Genomic DNA, 23,823 nt, shown 5'->3' with positions numbered 1-23,823 from the left:
TACCCAAGTTTTTATACCTTTTTCAGTGTATTCCTCTGTTCTTACCCAAAACCCTATCGATCAAATGATTTTCTCATTTATATGCGGAGGTAAAACTCCCAGGGTTCGTAAATCATTACTACAAAAATGTTGACTTAGTGGAGGGCTGTCTTTACGTAATTTGATGCTTTATTATTGGGCAGCTAACATTCAAAAATATATTTATTGGTCAATAGATCCCAATACAACTTGCTGTCAGTTAGAAGCTCAGTCTTGTTTGCCTACCTCTGTCTCATCCTTATTATTTTTGTCTCTCCCTGTGTCCCTGTCTCAGTACACAGATAATCCTGTTGTACTTGCATCTCTGAAAATACGGTATCAATTTCCACGTTACTTCAAATGTGTTTTTGCTTCTGCTCTTAGCCCATTATGTAATAATCACCTCTTTCCTCCCTCCTTCTTAGACATTGCATTTCATCTATGGGATAAGAAAGGCATTAAATGTTTGTGATATTTTTAGGGATACTATTTTTCTGAATTTTACTGACATGTCTTCCTTATATGGCCTACCCTCATCTCATTTATTTAGTTTTTCACATTAGACATTGTGAATCTACTATTTTTCCAGAGTCCCCTCTCAGACCCCTAAACATCCATGGGAGGACCTCTTTGAACTTATGCCCCATAAGAAAGCTCTTTTGTCACTGATATATCGTCTTGTTCTTTCAATGGACAATCATCCAGTCAATAAAACTATCTGTAATTGGGAACACGAGTTGGGTCTGGAGTTTGGGGAAGGTTTCTGGGACAAGGTTGTTGATAGAATTTGTACGTCACCATCTTGTGCAAGACTTTCCCTAATTCAATTTAAGTAACACACAGGCTGCACTTTTCAAAGTCCAAATTAGCCAAGATTTAGCCCATTGTTTCTGATTTGTGTGATAGATATAACTCCTCTCCTTGTGACTTAAGTCATATGCTTTATCTTTGGCCCAAATGTGAGTCATATTGGATTTTGTATTTTGATTTAATCTCTAAACGTTCTTGGCATCAGGCTGGAGCCCTGTCTGCTGATCATTGTTTTTGGAGTTCCTGGAGTCCCCACTGTGTCCTTTACTAACTCACAGATGGATGCAACTGTCTTTACCTCATTGCTAGCATGTCGCTGAATATTATTATTCTGGAAAGCTCCATATCCACCATCTATTTCTTTATGGTTGAAAGATATGTTTTTCTTAAAACTTGAAACAATCAAGTTTAGTCTTAGTGGGAGAGCTGATGGGTTTGTGAAAGTGTGGCAGCCATGCATTTTTTTTAATCATGGACCTGATTAAAATGATTGTCATGGGAGCATGATTTTTAATTATTGTTATTATTTCCTTATTTATTTTAATTATTATTTTGGAGGGCCTATGGTTGGTATATTGGTGTTGGGTATTTGTTAAGGTTCACGTGTGACAAATTTATGTATTTTGATTGCACTCTCTTTATGTTTGCACTTTGTAAGTGATCTGCAGACGTTTTGTTTTTTTGTTTTTTGTTTTTAATGAAAAAAATGATTAATGTTTCAAAAATTCTATATTGGTCAGGCTCTAGTTCTTATGGCATGAGACCATTACAACACAACTGTTTAAAAAAAGGCAAACCAAAGATATATTTCAGATCAATGAATAGCAAATCAGTATGGATTCCATCAAACCATTTTCAATGACCATTACATTGTCTGTTACACCTACCTGAACTTGTACTGGATGCGGTCCAGCTCCTCATAGCTTAAACCAAGATTGATGCCAATGATGCGCCAGTCCTGTCCTATTTGAAGAGAGATGGACAGCAAGTTGGCTTCTGTTAGGTAGCCGCTCTCAGGGTCACCCAGGTTCAGAGGAGGATATTGAAGCTCTTCCAAGTTGTAACTATTGTCAGTGTTTACAGCCTAAAGGCAAAAACAATGAGGCAACAATTGCAGTGGTAAGGCAGCGACATTAGTTGTAGGAGGCAGCAGAGCAAGTACATCACTGCAGTGCCGTTTGTTCATTGTACCAATAGGCAGCCTAAGCTGGTGCTTTACTAAAATAGGTTTATATCCAAAGGAACATGCACAAAAAATATTTTGACAGATGAGTTTAAGAAGGAACAAAATAAATTAAGAATGTGAAGGAAGGCTTGCATTTTCTAATTTTGAATATTCATAGAGTGGCAATTTAAAACTGCCATGAACAAAGTAAAGTATTTGAACATTTATCTACTTTCAGAAATGTTAATAAAAATGTCTATGTAAATAGACATGCACTGTCAACTATGGGACCATACATGTAGACAGATGTGTGCCTTTCCAAATCATATCCAATCAACTGAATTTACCCCAGATGAACTCTAATTAAGCGGTGAAAATATCTCAAGGACGATCAGTAGAAACAGGATGCACTTGAGCTCAATTTTGAGCTTCATGGCAAAAACTGTGAATACTTATCCACATGTGATTACTTAGTTTTTTTTTATTATTATTATTATTTTTAATAAATTTACAAAAATCACCAAAAAACTGGGGTATTGTGTGTACAATTTTGAAAGAAAGAAAGAAAAAAAAAAAGAATTTCATCCATTCTGGAATAAGGCTGTGGCATAAAAAATGTGGAAGTGCAGCGCTTTCTGGATGCACTGTGTAATTTATATATATACATATATATATATATATATATATATATACACATATATATATATATATATACACACATATATATATATATATACACACATATATATATATATATATACACATACATACACACACACAACCCCAATTCCATTGAAGTTGGGACGTTGTATAAAATGTAAATAAAAAGAGTACGATTTGCAAATCCTCTTTAACCGATATTTAACTGAATACACCATAAAGACAAGATATTTAATGTTCAAACTGATAAACTTTGTTTTGTGCAAATATTTGCTCATTTTGAAATGGATGCCTGCAACACGTTTCAAAAAAGCTGGGACAGTGGTATGTTTACCACTGTGTTACATCACCTTTCCTTCTAACAACACTCAATAAGTGTTTGGGAACTGAGGACACTAATTGTTGAAGCTTTGTAGGTGGAATTCTTTCCCATTCTTGCTTGATGTACGACTTCAGTTGTTCAACAGTCCGGGGTCTCCATTGTCGTATATTGCGCTTCATAATGCGCCACACATTTTCAATGGGAGACAGGTCTGGACTGCAGGCAGGCCAGTCTAGTACCCGCACTCTTTTACTACGAAGCCACGCTGTTGTAACACATGCAGAATGTGGCTTGGCATTGTCTTGCTGAAATAAGCAGGGACGTCCCTGACAAAGACGTTGCTTGGATGGCAGCATGTGTTGCTCCAAAACCTTTCAGCATTGATGGTGTCATCACAGATGTGCGAGTTGCCCATCCCATGGGCACTAACACACCCCCATACAATCACAGATGCTGGCTTTTGAACTTTGCGCTGGTAACAATCTGGATGGTCTTTTTCCTCTTTTGTCCAGAGGACACAACATCCATGGTTTTCAAAAACAATTTGAAATGTGGACTCAGACCACAGCACACTTTTCCACTTTGCGTCTGTCCATTTACAATGAGCTCTGGCCCAGAGAAGGCGGCAGCGTTTCTGGATGTTGTTGATGTATGGCTTTCGCTTTGCACGGTATAGTTTTAACTTGCACTTGTAGCTATAGCGACGAACTGTGTTAACTGACAATGGTTTTCTGGTGTTCCTGAGCCCACGCGGTAACATCCTTTACACAATGATGTCAGTTTTTAATGCAGTGCATGCTGAGGGATTGAAGGTCACGGGCATTCAATGTTGGTTTTCGGCCTTGCCGCTTACATGTAGAAAGATCTCCAAATTCTCAGAATCTTCTGATTATATGATGGACTATAGATGATGGAATCCCTAAATTATTTGCAATTGGACTTTGAGAAACATTGTTCTTAAACTGTTCGACTATTTTTTCACGTAGTGGTTCACAAAGTGGTGATCCTCGGCCCATGTTTGCTTGTGAATGGCTGACCCTTTTGGGGATGCTCCTTTTATACCTAATCATGACACTCACCTTTTCTAATTAGGTGTTCTTTGAGCATTTATCAACTTTCCCAGTCTTTTGTTGCCACTGTCCCATCTTTTTTGAAATGTGTTGCAGGCATCCACTTCAAAATGACCAAATATTTGCACAAAAACAATAAAGTTTATCAGTTTGAACATTAAATACCTTGTCTTTGTGGTGTATTCAATTGAATATAGGTTGAAGAGGATTTGCAAATCATTGTATTCTGTTTTTATTTACATTTTACACAACGTCCCAACTTCATTGGAATTGGGGTTGTGTGTAGATATTTATATACAGTAGTGTTCAGAATAATAGTAGTGCTATGTGACTAAAAAGATTAATCCAGGTTTTGAGTATATTTCTTATTGTTACATGGGAAACAAGGTACCAGTAGATTCAGTAGATTCTCACAAATCCAACAAGACCAAGCATTCATGATATGCACACTCTTAAGGCTATGACATTGAGCTATTAGTAAAAAAAAAAGTAGAAAAGGGGTGTTCACAATAATAGTAGCATCGGCCGTTGACGCTACAAACTCAAAACTATTATGTTCAAACTGCTTTTTAGCAATCCTGTGAATCACTAAAATAGTATTTAGTTGTATAACAACAGTTTTTCATGATTTCATCACATCTGCGAGGCATTAATTTTGTTGATTTGGAACCAAGATTTTGCTTGGTTACTAGTGTGCTTGGAGTCATGGTCTTGTTGAAACACCCATTTCATGGGCATGTCCTCTTCAGCATAAGGCAACATGACCTCTTCAACTATTTTGACATATTCAAACTGATCCATGATACCTGGTATGCGAAATATAGGCCCAACACCATAGTAGGAGAAACATGCCCATATCATGATGCTTGCACCACCATGCTTCACTGTCTTCACTGTGAACTGTGGCTTGAATTCAGAGTTTGGGGGTTGTCTCACAAACTGTCTGCAGCCCTTGGACCCAAAAAGAACAATTTTACTCTCATCAGTCCACAAAATATTCCTCCATTTCTCTTTAGACCAGTTGATGTGTTCTTTGGCAAATTGTAACCTCTTCTGCACATCTTTTATTTAACAGAGAGGACATTGTGGGTGATTCTTGCAAATAAATTAGCTTCACACAGGCATCTTCTAACTGTCACAGCACTTACAGGTAACTCCAGACTGTCTTTGATCATCCTGGAGCTGATCAATGGGTGAGCCTTTGCCATTCTGATTATTCTTCTATCCATTTTGATGGTTGTTTTCTGTTTTCTTCCATGCGTCTCTGGTTTTTTTTTTTGTCCATTTTAAAGCACTGGAGATCATTGTAGATGAACAGCCTATAATTTTTTGCACCTGCGTATAGGTTTTCCCCTCTCCAATCAACGTTTTAATCAAACTACGCTGTTCTTCTGAACAATGTCTTGAACGTCCCATTTTCCTCAGACTTTCAAAGAGAAAAGCATGTTCAACAGGTGCTGGCTTCATCCTTAAATAGGGGACACCTGATTCACACCTGTTTGTTCCACAAAATTGACAAACTCACTGACTGAATGCCACACTACTATTATTGTGAACACCCCCTTTTCTACTTTTTTTTTTACTAATAGCCCAATTTCAAAGCCTTAAGAGTGTGCATATCAGGAATGATTGGTCTTGTTGGATTTGTGAGAATCTACTGGTACCTTGTTTCCCATTTAACAATAAGAAATATACTCAAAACCTGGACTAATCTTTTTAGTCACATAGCACTACTATTATTCTGAACACTACTGTATATATATATATATATATATATATATATATATATATATATATATACACACATACACACACACATTTTTTTATATTTATACATGAAGGACTGCCAACTGACAGGAAGTCTCAGCGGTAGGGTTGCAAACCACTGGCTGTCCAGTCCTTTCCTCTTTCTTGCCACTTCTGGTGGTAAATTACTTGGAATTTCACCTCGATAGAATGACACCTGAGGGAAAGGCAGACAAAAAAAATCATTACATCATGTGGTCTGAGCAACTCAGCAAATAATCTAGCAAACTACAAGGACACTCAGAATGCATCTTTGCCAAATTCCTCTGCTTACAGCTGTTTACATTTTGGTTTTACCCTTTTCTATTGTATGGTGAGTCAATTATCTCTGATGCCTGCTGTATCTTTTTTTTTTTTAATCCTGATCATTGACGTTTAATCTTGATATTTGTTTCTGACTGGTGGCCTTTTATCCTGATAGCCAACATTTAATCCCGAGCTTTGAACTTCATTAAGGAGATGCTGTTTTTCTTACCACCTTTCTTTCTCTATGTCTGTCTTGCTTTGATCCTGTAATCATGATCAATGAATCAGAATCAAGAGGCAGATCATTCCTTTATTGTTTTTGCCGAACTTATATCCTAAATACTTTGAGTGTGTAACTGGGATCAACTGAATCAGGACAAAAGAGCAAAGCTCAAAGATCAAAGACATTATCCACCCCATGATCACAATCAATGGAGGCTTTTACTGTAATTCAGTGAAGAGTACAGAGTTTGTGTCACTCAGTTTCTGTTTCTCTAAGTCCCTTAGTTACTGTAGGTCACTCAGTACCTGTTATTTCCCAAGATACAGTTGTATGCAAACGTTTGGGTACCCTTGATGATTTCCATGATTTTCTTTTATAAATCATTGGTTGTTTGGATCAGCAATTTCAGTTAAATATATCATATAGCAGACGAACACACTGAGAACACACTGATATTTGAGAAGTGAAATGAAGTTTCTAGTATTTACAGAAAGTGTGCAATAATTATTTAAACAAAATTAGGCAGGTGCATAAATTTGGGCACAAAAATACATCAATATTTAGTAGATCCTCCTTTTGCAGAAATAATGGCCTCTTCCTAACGCTTCCTATAGCTTCCAATGAGAATCTGGATTCTGGTTGAAGGTATTTTGGACCATTCTTCTTTACAAAACAACTCAAGTTTGTTGGTTTCCGAGCATGGACAGCCCGCTTACAATCACACCACAGATTTTCAATAATATTCAGGTCTGGGGACTGAGATGGCCATTCCAGAACACTGTACTTGTTCCTCTGCATGAATGCCTTAGTAGATTTTGAGTAGTGTTTAGGGTCATTGTCGTACTGTAAATTCCAGCCCCAGCGCAACTTCAACTCTGTCACTGATTCTTGAACATTGTTCTCAAGAATCTGTTGATATTGACTGGTATCCATGTGACCCTCAACTTTAACAAGATTCCCAGTACCTGCACTGGCCACACAGCAGGATGGAACCACCTCCAAATTTTATTGTAGGTAGCAAGTGTTTTTCTTGGAATGGTGTGGCATGCCGCCCCTTGTTATGTCCAAATAACTCAGTTTTAGTTCATCAGTCCACAGAACCTTATTCCAAAATGAAGCTGGCTTGTCCAAATGTGCTTTAGCATACCTCAAGTGACTCTGTTTATGGCGTCTACGCAGAAAAGGCTTCCTCTGCATTACAGCATCTCTTTGTGCAAAATGCAAGATCAGATTGTAGGTCTCTGGAGCAGGTCTGTGGGTTGACTATGACTGTTCTCACCATCCTTCACTTCAGCTTATCTGAATTTTTTCTTGGCCTGCCACTTCGGGCCTTAACTAGTACTGTGCCTGCGGTCTTCCATTTCCTCACTATGTTTCTCACAGTGGAAGCTGACAGATGAAATCTCTGAGATAGCTTTTTGTTTCCTTCCCCTAAACCATGATGTTGAACAATCTTTGTTTTCAGGTCATTTGAGAGTTGTTTAGAGGCTCCCATGTTGCCACTCATTAGAAGAGAAGCAAAGAGGAGAAACATTTGCAAATGGCCACCTTAAATACCCTCATAATTGGATTCACCTGTGTAAGGAGGTCAAGGGTCAATGAGCTTTGCAACCCAATTTTGTGTTCCAATAATGAGTGCTAAATGTATTCAAATCAATAAAATGACAAGGGTGCCCAAATTTATGCACCTGTCTAATTTTGTTTAAATAATTATTGCACACTTTCTGTAAATACTAGAAACTTCATTTCACTTCTCAAATATCACTGTGTTCATCTGCTATATGATATATTTAACTGAAATTGCTGATCCAAACAACCAATGATTTATAAAGGAAAATCACTGGAATCATCAGAGGTGCCCAGATTTTTACATACCACTGTACCTACAACCACTAAGTTAGTGAATTTGTTACTTTTATGTCAAGCTGGTCATTCAGTTTCTACATATAATTTTCTCCACTACAGGTACCTAGTTACAGTCAGTTACTGTCAAGTTAAACAGTTAGTATTTCTTGAAATCTATCAGTTACTCAAAATCACTGTTACCCTATTTACTGACATAAAGTTACTTAAAATCCAACAACTGAGACACACACACACACACGCAGAATAAGAAATAAAGAAAGCAAGATCAAAGATCAAGGCTCAAAGGGAAAATCCTCCCCTTGGCCAGGTAAATTGTATTTTGTCTTCTCCTGGTCATGTGCTGGCAGGTGAATTCTCCCTGTTGCCTTCAGGTCGTTGCTATGTTTCACCTGTCTGCAAGACGAACCATTTGTTAAAATCTTTTATTCCCTCTGCTATTCGTCTCTTTAACTCTTTGTAAGGTTTTTTTAATATATATATTAAATGGTTGTGATGACAATGTATCCCATGGTATTCTATTTTTTTTTTTTTTTTTTGGCTAACTTATTTTCTATGTATTTTTGTATTGGGTGGTTACTGTGTTTTTGTGTGTCAGTACGCAAGCTGCTGAAACCAATTTCCCCTGGTGGGATGAATAAAGTCATCTAAGTCTAAGGATGAAAGGCATCAGAATGTGTAACAAGGTATGTTCTCTTGTCTCAGAGCAAGAAGGGCCCAGGTTTGATTTCAGCTGGGTCCTTTCAGCATGAAGTTTGCAAGTCCTCCTATGTTTGTGTGTGTGCTTGCTCCCACCAGTAAAATATGCACATTAGGTTTGTGCTCCTTCCACAGCTCATGACCATGAGAGCATGTGAAGATCTGAAATTGGGACCAGGGGACTGCTCACTGGCTGCATATTGCTCCTTTGTATAACTGTGACTTGTTTAGGTAAACTGCAGAGAAGAACATCCCTAAGGGAGTGTTTCTCAAACTTTTTCACACCAAGGATCATCCATCCATTTTCTATACCCGGTAACTCCAATTAAAGGTCACGGGGGGTTGGAGCATATACCAGCAGTTACAGGACATGAACAGGATGCCAGTCTATTGCAAGGCCACATGCAAACTCCATACAGTAAGGTCACAGGTGGGAATCAATCCCATGACCTTTTTGCTGTGAGGCAACAATGCTAACCACTAATCCACTGTGCTGCCCCAATTAAAAAAAAAAAAAAAAAAAAATCTCGTAGACCATCTAACTTCCCAAATATCTAAAAACAATAGTTCTCCTTACCACTCCAACTTATTACAAATTACAACCTAATAACAACAAACAAATAGCATTGTTCTGTTATATCTGTTTCTCCTTTAAATGAGAGGAATATGATATCAGTTTTAAAATGCGATATTTTACCAATATGCTCACAAACCAATAGGAGTTGCTCATGGTCCACCGACCAATCTTTGAGAAAGGCTGCCCTAAAGCAGTGAAAAAGTGTGTAGTCTTCTTTTTAATTACGTCTGCCAAGGACGTAATAAAATCATCTCTGTTTATTTATTTGTCTGTCTGTCTGGTAGCAGGATTACATCAAAACTACTGCATGGATTTTGACAAACTTTTTACCACAGATAGATATTAGCCCAAAGAAGGCGCCATTAAATTTTGGAGGTGATCCCAATCCAGATTCTGGATCAAGATTTCATTTTATATAGACTTTGAAGGATTACTTCAAAACTACTCACAAAATTTGCACCAGACACATATTAGGGTATGGAAGACTCCACTGAATTTTGGAGGTGATCTGGATCTGGATTCTGGATCAAGATTTCACTTCATATATGTTTTGAAGGATTTCGTCAAAACCACTTCATGGATTCTCAAGACTCCACTGCATTTTGGAGGTGATCCAGATCACGACTGGTGGACATCAGAAATCTCTGATTGCTCTTGTTGGCGTTATTATTGTTAGTACTATTATATTTGATGTCACTCTTTCCAACCCCCTGCATAGTGCCAGAGCCTCAGACTGCTATCCCCATCATGTTAACTCCCTTACTGCATTAGTTTTTTGACAGTTTTCAGAGCAAGGCTGTTGAAACTGCAATTTCATCAACTTTACCTCTCATCCTGATGAATTAATTGTCCTATTCTATTCATCCCGCTTATCCATACTGGATTCTGTAGCTCCTCTTAGATACAAAAGCCCTAAACTCAAATCTCAGTACTGGTTAGATGAGACTACACACTCACTTAGGCAGGCCTGGTGTTAAGCTTACAGTCTCCTTGAAAATTTTTAAATCTTCTATAGTTTCCTTTCAGGCAGCAGCCAAAAAGGCCAGAGTCAAATATTTGTCTGATTTAATCAGTAAACATTTTTGATAGACCCAAAATTTTGTTTAGTACAAAAAAAAAAAAAAAAAAAAAACTCATTCATCAACCCTTCAGTTTCCCCAGTAGCTGAAGTTTCCATCGACACCTGATAAATTTTTGAAGTTTTTTTAACTAATAAAATTGAAAATATCAGATTTGTGTTTAGCTCCACTTAACCTGTCACTCTACCTGTCTGCTCAGGTGCTACAACCACCTGCTCAGGTGCTACAACCACCTTTAACCAATTTCAACTTATTTCTCTAACTGGTCTTAAGGACTTAGTACTGCATATGAAACCTACATCATCTCCTCTTGATGTCCCCTACCACATCATAAAGGGTGCCTTTGATGTGGTTGGCCACAGCATTCAAGTAAAGATAAATTCATGTCTTTCACCTGGTACCGGGTCTGCATGTTTCAAGCATGCAGTTGTCCAACCCTTGCTTATGAAACACAACCTGGATGCTAAATGCCTAAATAACTACCGTCCCATTTTTAGGCTTCCCTTCATTTCCACTGTGTTGGTAAAAGCTGTTTTGTTACAGCTGCTTCCCTTCCTGTCCACTCACTATATATACTTTTCAATCCAGCTTTAGGGCCGTCCACAGTACTGAGACAGCCGTGCTTAAAGTGACAACTGACCTGCTACTCACTTTAGATACTGATAACACTGTCCAGATTTTATTGGACCTTAGCGCCGCATTTGACACTGTAGATTACAAGATTCTCCTCGACCGCCTTGAGCAGTGGGTTGGCATTACGGGGACAGCACTACTCTGGTTCTGCTCTTATCTGAAGCATAGGACATTTTCCGTGTCCACTGGTCACTTTCCTCACCTTCTGCTCCTGTCTCCTATGGGGTCTCTCAGGGGTCCATCTTGGGTCCAGTCCTTTTCTGCCTGTATATGCTCCCATTAGGGGACATCATCAGAAAGTATAATGTCTCACAGATGATGCAGATGACTCACAGTTGTACCTCCCCCTAAAATATAGTAACTCCAGTCTCTTCTCAACTGTCTTGAAGACATTAATAGCTGGATGGCAAGTAACTTCCTCCACTTAAACAGTGATAAAACAGAAGTTATCATTTTTGGTCCTCCAAAATCCAGAAGCACTGTTACTGATAAATTAGCTCAACTCACCTCGTACGTCGAACCTTATGCAAAAAACTTGGGTGTCATTCTTGACTCGGTGCTCTGTTTTGACAGATATATAAACTGTTGTTAAGAACAGTTTTTATCAGTTAAGAATTATCTCTCGTTTGAAACCTTCTGATTATTTAACTAGAAGCACTCGGAGAGTGCAAACCTCCGCCAAGGCTATGGGGTCACTGACGCCATAACATCTACACACCGTGGAATCATTGAACCTAAAAAAGTCTAACAATGATGTTTGCTCATGAGTAAAAAACTTTCATCTGCTGTGACTGGATAGCATGTATCCTTAGCGCTTGGCATCACAGTTTATTGCAACTTGCACCTTTCCCAGAAGCTACTGTCATCTGAGCACTGATATTGATATTGCATGTGCTTATAGACAAAAACAAATAAGAGACAAAATTCAATTTATTATTCAACAAAACTGCAAATATATTAATTTTTTAACTTTTATGAAACACTTCTCTAAATAAATAACAGTAAATTCTGAAATAGAACTATTTTTTAAGTGTTGCATGTGCTACACAAGGCCATAGGGTCACTGACCCTAAAGAGATTCCTTCCTTGGCACAGTGATCTATTCAACAATTCAGTGTTACAACCAAAACTATGATACATACACTTTTCTTTCCTTTATATTTGACATCCTTGACCATGAAAACATACCACTAGAACTTGGAATCACTTTTATGTCTTTATTAGTTCAAAGGTTATTGTATAAAAACGATTTTTCGGTAATGCCGGTGTTCTTCTGGATCTAGCTCCATAACATTTGAAGCTACATCAAATCTGATGACACCTTACTGAATCAGTACAGATTCAGCTACAATTTGGTGTTAGTTGTGCATCTCTAGCTTCATTCGTCCCCTCACACTGACACATTTTCTATTTTCCCTATATTTTTGCATATTCTGGACTACCAGATCCGGAATCCGGATACGATCGTCACCAAACTTTGTTGTTTGATAGAATATTTGACTATGTTATGCCCTAATTTTTTTCAAGCCTTTCTGCCTTGTTTTTTATGGAGTTAGAAACTAGAATGTCAAAATTCCCCCTATCCCACAATGGTGAAGAATCCTTTAAAAAATTCCTGGATCCGGATCGTGATTCGGATCACCACTAAAATTTAATCACTTGTTCCTCTTGTCATTTCCAACCACTCCACAAAATTTCATCAAAATCCGTTCAAAATTTTTTGAGTTATCCTGCTGACAATCAGACAGACAGACAGACAGACAAAAACTCGACCGAAAACATAATCTCCTTGGCGGAGGTAATGATCTACAGAAAGTAATTTATGCCTTTATTACATCATGGCTGGATTACTGCAACTCTCTCTACCTTGGCCTTCCTCAGTCCCTACCTACACATTTGCAGATCGTACAAAACGCTGCTGCCAGACTGCTGATTGGTGGTAGGAAATGGGAACATATCACCCCCCCATCCTGGCCCCTTACAATGGCTCTGTTGTGTGGGCCGCTGAAGAGGAGGTACTGCTGGCCCACCACCAGATGGCGCTCTGCCATGTTGGCAGCATTTGGGCATCTAGAGGGGGCACTGGCCTTTTTGGTATCACCAGGTGTGCCCGTTAGGCCGTCATCAGCTGTCTGTCATCACTCATCACCACATCCATAAAAGCCTGGGAGAGACACCATAACTCTGCCGAGTTATCAGCTTACCACACAGGTAAACCTACTCAGCCGTTTTGTGCCGTACGCACATTCATTGCTACTGAAATCTTTGCAGTTGTGATTTATATACTTACAGCTCATAGCCGGGTTTGTGGGAAGTTTGGAGGAATTGGCGTCTCCACTCCTCACTTCTTACTTGCTAAGTATTTCAATTGACACTGCACGTTTTCCAGTTTTCCTCTGCACTCTGGGAGTATTTGGATTTATTCCTTCAGGAGGATTACTGAGTTTTGCTGACTGTTTGCTGGGTGTACACACACCCACCTAATCTGTTTTTGCTCCTGCCAGCAGTACCGGTCCAACAGCCTCGAGCGGTGGCTACCTGGGGTACCAGGACTTGGTGGCTCTGGTGTATTGCAGGCCTCCGGCTGGCAGTGGAACTTCGTGGGTTCCGGCTCTTCTCTGGATAGGCGTCTCCTACCCTCGGGCCTGCCCACGTGTCACCATTTTCTGTTATTAATTGGACTCAGCATATTTGTAACCTGTTTGCACTTTTGCATAATAAATTATTTATTGGTATTCCTATTGACCGCTCATTTACGCCCCCTAACGTGGGTCCGTGCATTCACTTTCTCAACAGGCACCCTGTTATTTTTAGAATTTAGCGCAAGGTTTTATTAATTGTATTTAAGGCTCTTCATGGACTGGCCCCTGGTTATATTTCTGAACTTGTCCAGCACCACTCAGTCCCCAGGTCTCTCAGCTCCTCAGGCAAAGGTCTTCTCCATGCGCCACGGTCATGGCTCAGAGAAGTGATTGAGGTTTTGCAGTCGCCACCCCACGACTGTGGAACCAGCTGCCTCCAGCTGTCAGATGTGCCCCCACCATTTCTGCCTTTAAATCTAGGTTAAAATCTATTTGTATTCTCTGCCCTTTCCAATCCCCTAATCTTTTCATTTCCTGTCCTATTCTGTGGTTTTGTGTTTGTGCCTTCTTGTTCTTTTTAATATTATTGTGTTTATGATCCATTTTATGTTTTTAATTCTTTTACTATTTTATCTACTTTGTGTGCACCCCTTTGGTCACTTAGTTACTTAATTACTTATTATTGCACAGCAGGTAGCGCAGTGAGATAAGGAGTTGAGCTACCAACATGTCGACCTGAATCCAATTTCCAGTCACACTATCCATCTGTGTCGGTGAACAAGACACTCCATCTGCTTTGTCCCAGTCCACTGGCCTATATATAGGTAGTGTCCTTGGCTGGGGAACTAACCTGCAATGGATGGCACCCCATCCAGCGGGAGTCATGAACTCTTGCCAATTCCAGAATCCGAGGTATACACATATTTATAATAATTATTATAATGTAATAATAATTATATACATTATAAACATTATAATGTAATAATTCATAATTATTACATTACTATTGTTATTATTCATACTATGCAATGACAGTTATTAGTTCCTACGTATAAAAGACACTGTACATACATACACCATATACATACACAAACAATGCTGCAGAAGCCATTGTTTTCTGATATTTTGACATTTAATATAATGTGTCTCTTACTTGTCCCCTCACTGGAACCTTCTGACCCTGAGCTGGACAAATGTACACTTCCTTCAGATTCTTCAGTCTGGAGTAGAACACAAAACACAGTCTCCCCCCGACACAATCGGGTCTGTCTGGAGAAAACAGGATATCATCTCAAGACTTCTTACTTAATCTATAAAATGTATAACAAAATGCAAATCACAAGTGTGCAGAGGATGAAATTAAATTTACGATACATCCCCCAGGACTACTACAAACCTGCGCTGATATCTAAACCCCTTTCAAATCCAGCAAAGAACTGCTCTCCTTCTAGCAGGTCACACAGGTCAGAAGGCTGTGGTCCATCATATTGCGCTGATAAAGTCTGCACTCTGGTGTCCACCTGGACATGAAGCATCGCATTAGCTGCTCCAGCATTCAACCGCTTGAATCCAAAGACCAAACCCCTTTCAGAGATGTACTTAATGAACTACCCAATGACCTGAAAGTTAGAGGCAACTTTTTCCTTGCGATCAGCAAGATAAGTATAGGATTAATGGAGGTTGTCAATGACAACCTCCATTAATCAATATGTCAGTCAGAGTGGGTCTGCAAAATTTCCTTAAATAACTGGAAAAACTACTCCATATTCACTTCTGACATTTTGGATTATGATAGGAAAAAGTGAAAATGAAAGACTATTTTTTTTTATTTAATTTTTTGCCATGTTGGCATGCAGTATGCAAAATCATCATAACATAACATAAAGCCAGACAGGCCTATCATGTTACTTGTGAAAAGTTGCTGCTAATTGCAGTGTCCTAGTCGCCACTGAGGCCACTGTTTGTCTGCAAAAGTTGTGGACAAAATTTTATAAAAGCATAGCCAGGTACATAAGTATTTGGACAATGACAAGGTAGAACAGTGGCTAAGGAGCTGGTTTCAAAGTCCACTCACATTACCCATCTGCATCCTTGAACAAGACAATCTTTATTGTCTCAGTCCACCCAACTGTAAATGGGTACTAGCCTTGGCTGGTGAACTAACCAGAGTCAGACTGGAATCTCCTCTAGGTGGTGTTGTCATCTCAAGGACTTACCTCTTCATTCCTCTATACACCACATTGTTGATGCAACAGACAAAAGTTGCATTACACACAGTTCCTACAGTCACAGAGGCCTGTAACTCCTTCAGAGTTGTCATGGCTGTCTTCCTTCAGTAGTTTCCTTCTTGCACAATCGCTCAGCTTTTTGAGATGTGCCTGCTCCATCCAGATTTTCTAAACACTACCATACCTTAATCTTAATAATTGGTGAATTGGTGTAAATGAAGTAAAAGACATAGTTGCAGAAATGTTCAGATAGACATCCCCTGAGTTGTCTAATGATACCTGGCTGTAAAAGTAATAATTTGTATTAAAAACAGTCTTTATATTTTGTTTATCCAATTACATATGGCCTCTGAAAATGGAAGAACTGGATGTAAAAATTTCCATAATTCCTTCATGGTTCACAGTCACATCACAACAAGCCTGCCATCCACACTTGACCCACATCAGTTAACCAGTCCACAGAGGAAGCAACAGCTACAGCCCTCTACACCACAGTAACACACCTGGAACAGCAGGGGAGCTATGCCAGACTGCTCTAGACTTCAACTCTGCTTTTAATACCATCATACCAAAGAGACTGGTCACAAAACCTCTGGACTTGAGACTCTCTCAACATATCTGCTACTGGATCAGAGACTTTTTGACAGATCGCCCTCAGCAAGTCAGAGTACGACCCCATCTCTCCTCAGCACCGAGCCTCACCATCAGATCCCCCCAGGGCTGTCTGCTGAGCCCCCTACTCTACACTCACATCGGCACCCCCACCCACCCAAGTAATGCCATCATGAAGTTTGGTGACGACACAACTGTGGTAGGGCTTATCTCAGGAGGGGAGGAGACTGCATACTGGGAGGAGGTCCAGCCGCTGTCGGTATGGTGTGCAGAGAACTACCCGATCCTCAACACCTCTAAGACCAAAGAACTAACAATAGATTTCAGGAGAAATAAACCAGATATTCAGCCAATCTGCATAAACAGAGAATATGTGGAGAGGATCTCAGACTTCGGGTTCCTGGGTACCCACATCAAGGAGGACCTGACCTGGACAGCAAACACCACTGCACTCCTGAGAAAGGCTCAACAGAGACTGTACTTAACGAGACTTCTCAGGAAGAAAAAAGTGTCAGTGAGGCTGTTGGTGTCTTTCTACCAGTGCTCCATCGAATCAGTCCTGAGCTATGGCATTTTGCTGTGGTTCACCAGCTGCACTGCTGCTGAGAGGAAAGCACTCCAAAGGATCATGAACATCACCCAAAACCTCAGTGGTTGCCCTCTCCACTCTCGAGGCCATTTACTGCACCCACTGCCTCAGGAGAGCCCAAAGCAACCTCAGAGCCTCATCCCACCCTGGTCATCACATGTTTGAACTATTACCCTCAAGAACATGCTTCAGAACCATCATGTCCAAAACATGTATGTTCTGTATGAACCCACTGACATTGCTGGTAAAAGTACAGACAACCTAATAACATGCATTGTGCATGTTTCCAATATAATCAAACTTTGTAGTGCACAGGTTTTTGTAATGGCTGGTAATTGGGCTGACGCCAAAGTTGGGGAAATGTTTTCCCTTCACACCAATGACAACATAAGACACATGAATGGACCCATGAGAAAAGGAGGGAGGGAACCCGCTGAAATTTCTGTTGTGTTACACAGAGCTTCCAGCAATCACTAGATTCCAGTACTGATTTTTTCTAAATATCTCACAATCATTAATGCTGTTTCTTCAATGTACTATCTTGAGTCATCAAGAAACTTTGCTGTAAAGGTGTTGCCTGTTTGTTAATTGTTACAAACCTTATTAGCAGGTAAACACTGCAGGAGAACTTGTGCAGGATCACTTTTCCGCTGGAGGACAACAAACTGGACTTTAAACTGTTTTAGCCTTTGATAAACCTTCCTGACAGCCCCGCTAACACAGCGCTGAGTGGTGTACCACAGCCAGTACCTGTATAAGAGGACACGCAATGCCACACTGTAATACTATGGATATGTCAAATATACATCACAGGTACTGTACCTTAGGAGCCAAAAAGAGAATCTTACCAGGAGAAGTGTGTAATGTAGAAAATGGCATACAAGTGGGTGATGTAGAGAGACACTTGTGATGTGATATCAGTCCAGGTTTGGGCAGTGGGGTCACCATGTAGAAGACGTAAACAGGACTTATCAACTGTATGGCCTGCAGAATCAACATGCATGTCAAGAACACGCTTATACCTTTGGCCAGAAACACGTTGGAGGACAGACAGCATGTTTTACCTGTGACTCCAGACGGCAAAGGCACCTGAACCTTGACAGGCTGCAGGAAATGTATGCTGGGAGTCTGAGAGAGGCAGAGTAGAGGACTAACACTAGCGTGAGGATCGCCGCACAGCGACTGTACCTCTGACAGGGACACGCACAGCACCTGGAGAAAATCCATGCAAAGCTTTGCAGACCAGCATTCACAACAACAGACCGACACTGTAAAGGTACAGTCGTGCTTATCATTGTTTACCTGTAAAGTTATAACACGCGTTTGCACAGTAGCATGTGGAGGGAAGTGAAGTTTAATACCAGGATCGGCGCTGGACACCAGCAATGCCCCCGAAGGTGTAACAGAGCAACTGTCCCTGATTGGGCGGGACACTGCCATAAACCATGAGAACTGGGTCACCGAGCAGCAGGCCAGCTGTAAACCAAAGTAGGTGATTTTATTTCTTTCAGCATGAACATCATGTCCAATATTTCCATTCGTTCTGTCAATGAAAAGATCCACTGGTATTGCACTAAATGCTTTATATGACAGGTTTTATGCTCACCCTGGCCGGGTGTCCTCCTGGATGGCAGCTATGATTCTGACTTCCTCTCCTGAGCACAGTGGGAAGGGTGTTCCATGACTGGCCATCAAATTTCCGCACAACCACCTCTCCTTTTTTGGTCCGATGATACGACACACACACCTCCACTGGCTGTAATGATTACAACGTTAAGATGATTTACCTTAATAAATGACTAAATTAATCACCAACTATTTTGGTATTCGATTAATCATTTTGAGTCTTTTTTAAATCTCCAATTTCTCTGATTTCAGGTGCTTAAATGTGAGTATTTTCTGGTTTATTTATTTCTACCTGATGGTAAACTGAATAACTTTGGTCTGTGGACAAAAGAAGACATTGATGATGGCACCTAGGGCTTTTAGAAATGCTGATTGATATTCTTCACCATTTTATGACATTTTAACTAATGCATTAATCTAGAAAATAATCAACAGATTAATTGATAAAATGACTGTTAGTTGGAGCCTGGTGAAATGTTCCAGTCAGATTTTCTGTCTTTTTGTGTCTCAGGAAAATGCAAAGCTGCATGCAAGATTTTGTGCCATATTTTTTCCATCACTGCCTTTTCATTTTTTTGCGATACATATCCCTTATGTTGGGAATGTTGGTATTAATTTCTAAAATAAATGCTTTTTATGACAAAACATTTGAAGGAAAGCTGAAAGTTAGAATTTATGGTTATGATTTACTGGTAAATAACTAAAAGATAAATGACAAATCACAAAATAATTAATAGAATAGCTTTTTAAAAATCCATAGCTAAGTGATCAATCAAGAAAATATTCATTAGATTAATCAATTACAATAATAATCATTAGTTGCAGACCTATTATTTATGTAGCATACATATATCCCAGAGTCAAGACTGACATCTTCAAATTAGTGTTTTTTCCAAGCAACAGTCCAAAACCCCAAAGATAAATCCTTTAAAATGAAAGATTTTTTCCTAATCTTTGTCAATGAATTATCTAATCACTGCAACAGCTGCTCAACGTTATATGTACAATAGTGATTGTAATAAATATATCATGTAATTAATTGAAACTGATGTGGAAAATCTGCAACAAATATGCTATAATATTGTTTTTAACCTTTAAGAATGTAATTCCATGAGGACGAAGTTCCAGTGGACGACTCAGTAAGATGTCATGCTCCTCTAGTCGCACCCACTTCCGTTCTGGCGTTTTTTCAACCCATGCCAGCGTTGTAGTCGTCAGCAGGCACCCTGGGGGGAACAGCAGCTCAGCCCCCCCTGGGAGAAACACATGACACCCAGCAGACGAAACAGAGAAACTAAGGAGCAAAAGATGAATGACGTCTTTAATCTCAATCTAATCAAAGCCTTCATTGCCATGATTCATAACCAATTAGAAAAATACGTGCTACCTTACAAAACGTCGTACTGTACCTGTGCTGATTAAACCCAAGATGCAACTCTGGGATTTTTGTCTCTGTTTTATCTGTAAAATATACATATATAAGAAATAATAATAATGTAATTGAAAGTATGCTAAAGTTAATATCAATACTGCATAAGATAATTACTTAACCTATAATGCCTTTTTTTTTGTATGCACACCTGATGTGAGTGGGAGAGGAGGAGGGGTTGGGGGTTGTCCCAAAGGATTGTTACGCATGTCTATTTTCAGCAGAGGCAGTTTATTCAGGCACTGTGGCATCAGGCGCAGGTCATTGCTGTGGACAATGAGTTCCCTGAGGGAAAGGAGAGAGCCTGCACAACATATAATAAATGCTGCATTAATAACGTCATACAAAATAATAGATATGCAAACAAGCCCACAAACTCCCCATTTTGCCATACTAGTTGTTTGCATATATTATATACTGGTGGTAGTAATTCTTTTGTGATGATATACAAGTATATGAAGTAACAAACTGGTCAATTAAAGAGAACATGTGTAATTGTACAGGTAATTACAAAACAAACAACAACGGCCCAATGGCTACCATGACCTTGGGACAAGCAACAATGGCCATAAATCATATGCAAAGAAAAGGACTACTTTACATGTTCCTGAACAAGCCCAGACATGTGCCACTGTGCCAAGATTCCTATTTTTAACAAATATATCATACAATACCCCACGACCCAATCCCACATAAGCAGTTGAAAATGTATGTATATCATACAATAACTACAAATTATTATGTCATGTATCTATCAGATTCCAAATCCAAAATTTTAGACTTTAATGTGAAGTACTAGTAGTGCAATAGATTTTACAGAATTAATGATGAAAATTTTGTGGACACAATCAATCACTGCCACAGAAATATCCACAGCTTTGTACATACTTTTCATTTTTTTTTATATACGATCTCTTTTTTGCTACTATGTATTTATATTTTTTTTTATTTGCGCTTTGAACACACCTTTTCACTCTGTTAAATTTTATGTTTATTTTCTTTTCTCCCCCAGACCTTTTAAGTCTCCGTGTGGTTTACATTTGCACTGAAAGGCTTGCACCTTACCTTTCGCAGTACTTGTTACAATGACAATAAAGAATCTGAATCACTGACTGACTTTGGTAAATTTCCATACAAGTCCTCCCTGGACTTTCGCAACCAAGCAGTGAACTTTCTTCCTACTCACCCTCACACACTTACCCATGGTCTCTGGTAGCCGCTTCATTTTGTTATGAGACAACTCCAGTGTAATAAGATCTCCCAGACATCCAATTTCATCAGGTAGGTGCTCAAGGAGGTTATATGAAACATCGAGTTTCTGCAGCGCTTTCAGCTGACCAACACTTGAAGTGAGACAGACCAGCTGGTTCCCAAGGAGAGAGAAATCTGTGAGGGAGGACAGCTGTCCCAGATCAGGAGGCAAAGAAGAGAGGCAGTTGTGACAGAGAAGCAAGGAGGACAGCACTGGCAATCTGAGCAAGCAGGGAGGCAGGCAGGTGAGTTGGTTGAAGGAGAGGTCCAGGTGCACCAGAAGAGAAAGGGAGGAAATGGACCCAGGTAAAGTGGTGAGGAGTCCAGGTAAAGGGTCACCTTGTGCACTGTAAAAACGGTGACCTTGAATTACAAAAGGCAAACACAGACAAAAGCAAAGAAATTAGCATCAAGTTGGAAGACATCAGAGGAAAAAAAGTACAGTATTTACTAAGAAAATTACATAATGGAATGGTTAAGGAAAATGAACAACACTAACCTCGAATAGCCAGCGAGCAGAGTTGTGTGAGATGTGGTATGACTTCCAGTGCACCATCGAGCCCGGTTTTCTCCTCAGAGCCCAGCCTGACATACTGAAGGGCCTTCAGCCGGCCGGGGATGGACTCCCATAGCAGCGGCACGGCTGCTGTCCCTCCCTGGTACACATCTAGGGTCAGCCTGGTATCAGTCAGCACAGCCGAGAGCTCCACAGAGGGAGGCAACGGTGGAGACAGAGATAATGAAGAGGAAGACGATGAAGAAAATGTACTATGATGATGAGTGGAGGACAGAGAGGAGGAGAGGCTTGATAATGAAGGACCAAAGGTGTCCATAAGGCTAGAAGGAGCAACCAAACTCTCATCTGGCTCCACAACCTCTGCACGATTCAGTGTTTTTATCCCTAACTCCTCCTCACATGAAGAAAGATGTCCATTCCTGATTCCACAGGCCAGACCATCCATGGAAGAGTCTGATTCTCCTCCAGCAGACTGGCTCATCTCCATCCTCTTCTTTCACGCCTGCTTCCTCTTCACGGTCTCTCTCCATTGATGGAAGCTGATAATATCCCTCTAGTCCACTTTGGACCCCAGACTCTGCGTGATGAACGCGTGCTCAGGACCTTCATTGTCACATGAAGCCACATACAGTTAACAGATCACAGTAGCTACGAAATAGTCTCAGTATTTTAACATTAAATAGTATCTGGGTGTCTGAGAAATCCCAATATAATAACGTTACCTCTGTGGTTCATAAACGGACATTAAAATAATCCAGAATTGCTTCTCCGAGCCGTCCTGGTCTCGGTCCAGTCTGTAGATGACTTCCTTATTCCCATGACAGCGCGTTCGTTTTGTTCTACTCTGTCCGCCGGCTGGAAGAGGCTGCTCTTCTGTTTTATCAACAATGTTGAAACCCCGCCTCTCCGGCTGCTATTGTAAACAGAACGAGCGCCTGTTTGCCAACGCCGCCAAAGATTCAATTCAGGACGGGACGAGCACTTTCGCCACAGTGCAGTAACTGTCACTTCCTGCTCGGCCATATGGTGGCGCTGCTTACTCTTCTTTGTCCTCGTGTGTGTGTGTGTGTGTGTGTGTGTGTGTGTGTGTGGGGGGGGGGGGTGTATCGCAAAAGTGCCAAAAAAAATGCAATAATTATAAATAAGTAAATAAATTGCAATTTAGTAATGTATATATAATGTGATTTTTTTTTTGAAAAATAGACTGTAACATATATATATATACATATATATATATATATATATATATATATATATATATATATATATATATATATATATATATATATATATATTATGGTTAAAATAAAATACGTAATTTTGAATAAACTTTATTCATATTTTACACCAAAACGGAAGTGGGAAAACCACTCAAAATTAAAAAAAAAAAAACATCATTCAAACCACTGAACTCTACACTACCGTAGTGTAGAGTTCAGTGATTCAAACACAAGCGGAAAACTATATTAAAAAAAAAAAACTGGTTGACGCGCAGCCATCCGGCGAAGTGGCCAATCCGAAGGCGAGAATTCGTACTTCCGCGACTGGCAGCCCGATGAAAACCACCACCCCACCCCCTGCTCAGTGTGCGACAACACACAGAATGTGTCTCTTTCCAGATAGATTTCAGTGCAGCTTCTTGTTCTGACTTTAACACGAAGTTAACACCCAAGTCTTTCCTCACCAACTGTAAATGGTAATCAAACCATTCCAATACTCTTCCGCATCAAACTCCATCGTGTCAATATTTACAATGTGCTTGAGCAATAACAGGTGAAGTTGCTCATAAACTTTAAGTTTCTTAAATATTTATTACGG

General features: G+C 39.8%; 1 protein-coding gene across 2 annotated transcripts in view; it reads right to left on the bottom strand.

The window, feature by feature from the left end:
• pidd1 (p53-induced death domain protein 1) overlaps window positions 1-22,853 on the bottom strand; it is a 28,042-nt gene extending 5,189 nt beyond the window's left edge. The window contains exons 1-15 of one of the 2 annotated variants that reach the window (XM_034176356.1): window positions 22,728-22,853; window positions 21,988-22,608; window positions 21,438-21,851; window positions 20,389-20,541; window positions 20,218-20,269; window positions 19,901-20,102; window positions 18,789-18,938; window positions 18,485-18,658; window positions 18,247-18,394; window positions 18,031-18,166; window positions 17,782-17,932; window positions 15,150-15,273; window positions 14,907-15,022; window positions 5,901-6,008; window positions 1,716-1,912 (exon numbers count right to left, since the gene is read on the bottom strand). In XM_034176356.1, the coding sequence (XP_034032247.1) occupies window positions 1,716-1,912; window positions 5,901-6,008; window positions 14,907-15,022; window positions 15,150-15,273; window positions 17,782-17,932; window positions 18,031-18,166; window positions 18,247-18,394; window positions 18,485-18,658; window positions 18,789-18,938; window positions 19,901-20,102; window positions 20,218-20,269; window positions 20,389-20,541; window positions 21,438-21,851; window positions 21,988-22,492 (2,630 nt within the window). In that variant the 5' untranslated portion in view covers window positions 22,493-22,608; window positions 22,728-22,853. Of the gene's footprint in view, window positions 1-1,715; window positions 1,913-5,900; window positions 6,009-14,906; window positions 15,023-15,149; window positions 15,274-17,781; window positions 17,933-18,030; window positions 18,167-18,246; window positions 18,395-18,484; window positions 18,659-18,788; window positions 18,939-19,900; window positions 20,103-20,217; window positions 20,270-20,388; window positions 20,542-21,437; window positions 21,852-21,987 lie in introns of both variants that reach the window. The other variant, XM_034176355.1, reaches the window with a different exon arrangement.
• Window positions 22,854-23,823: the final 970 nt, after the last annotated feature.

The sequence above is a fragment of the Thalassophryne amazonica genome, chromosome 8 (genome assembly GCF_902500255.1).
Source record: "Thalassophryne amazonica chromosome 8, fThaAma1.1, whole genome shotgun sequence".
NCBI classification, from domain to species: Eukaryota; Metazoa; Chordata; class Actinopteri; order Batrachoidiformes; family Batrachoididae; genus Thalassophryne; species Thalassophryne amazonica.
This window is presented reverse-complemented; position numbering and strand designations above follow the sequence as displayed.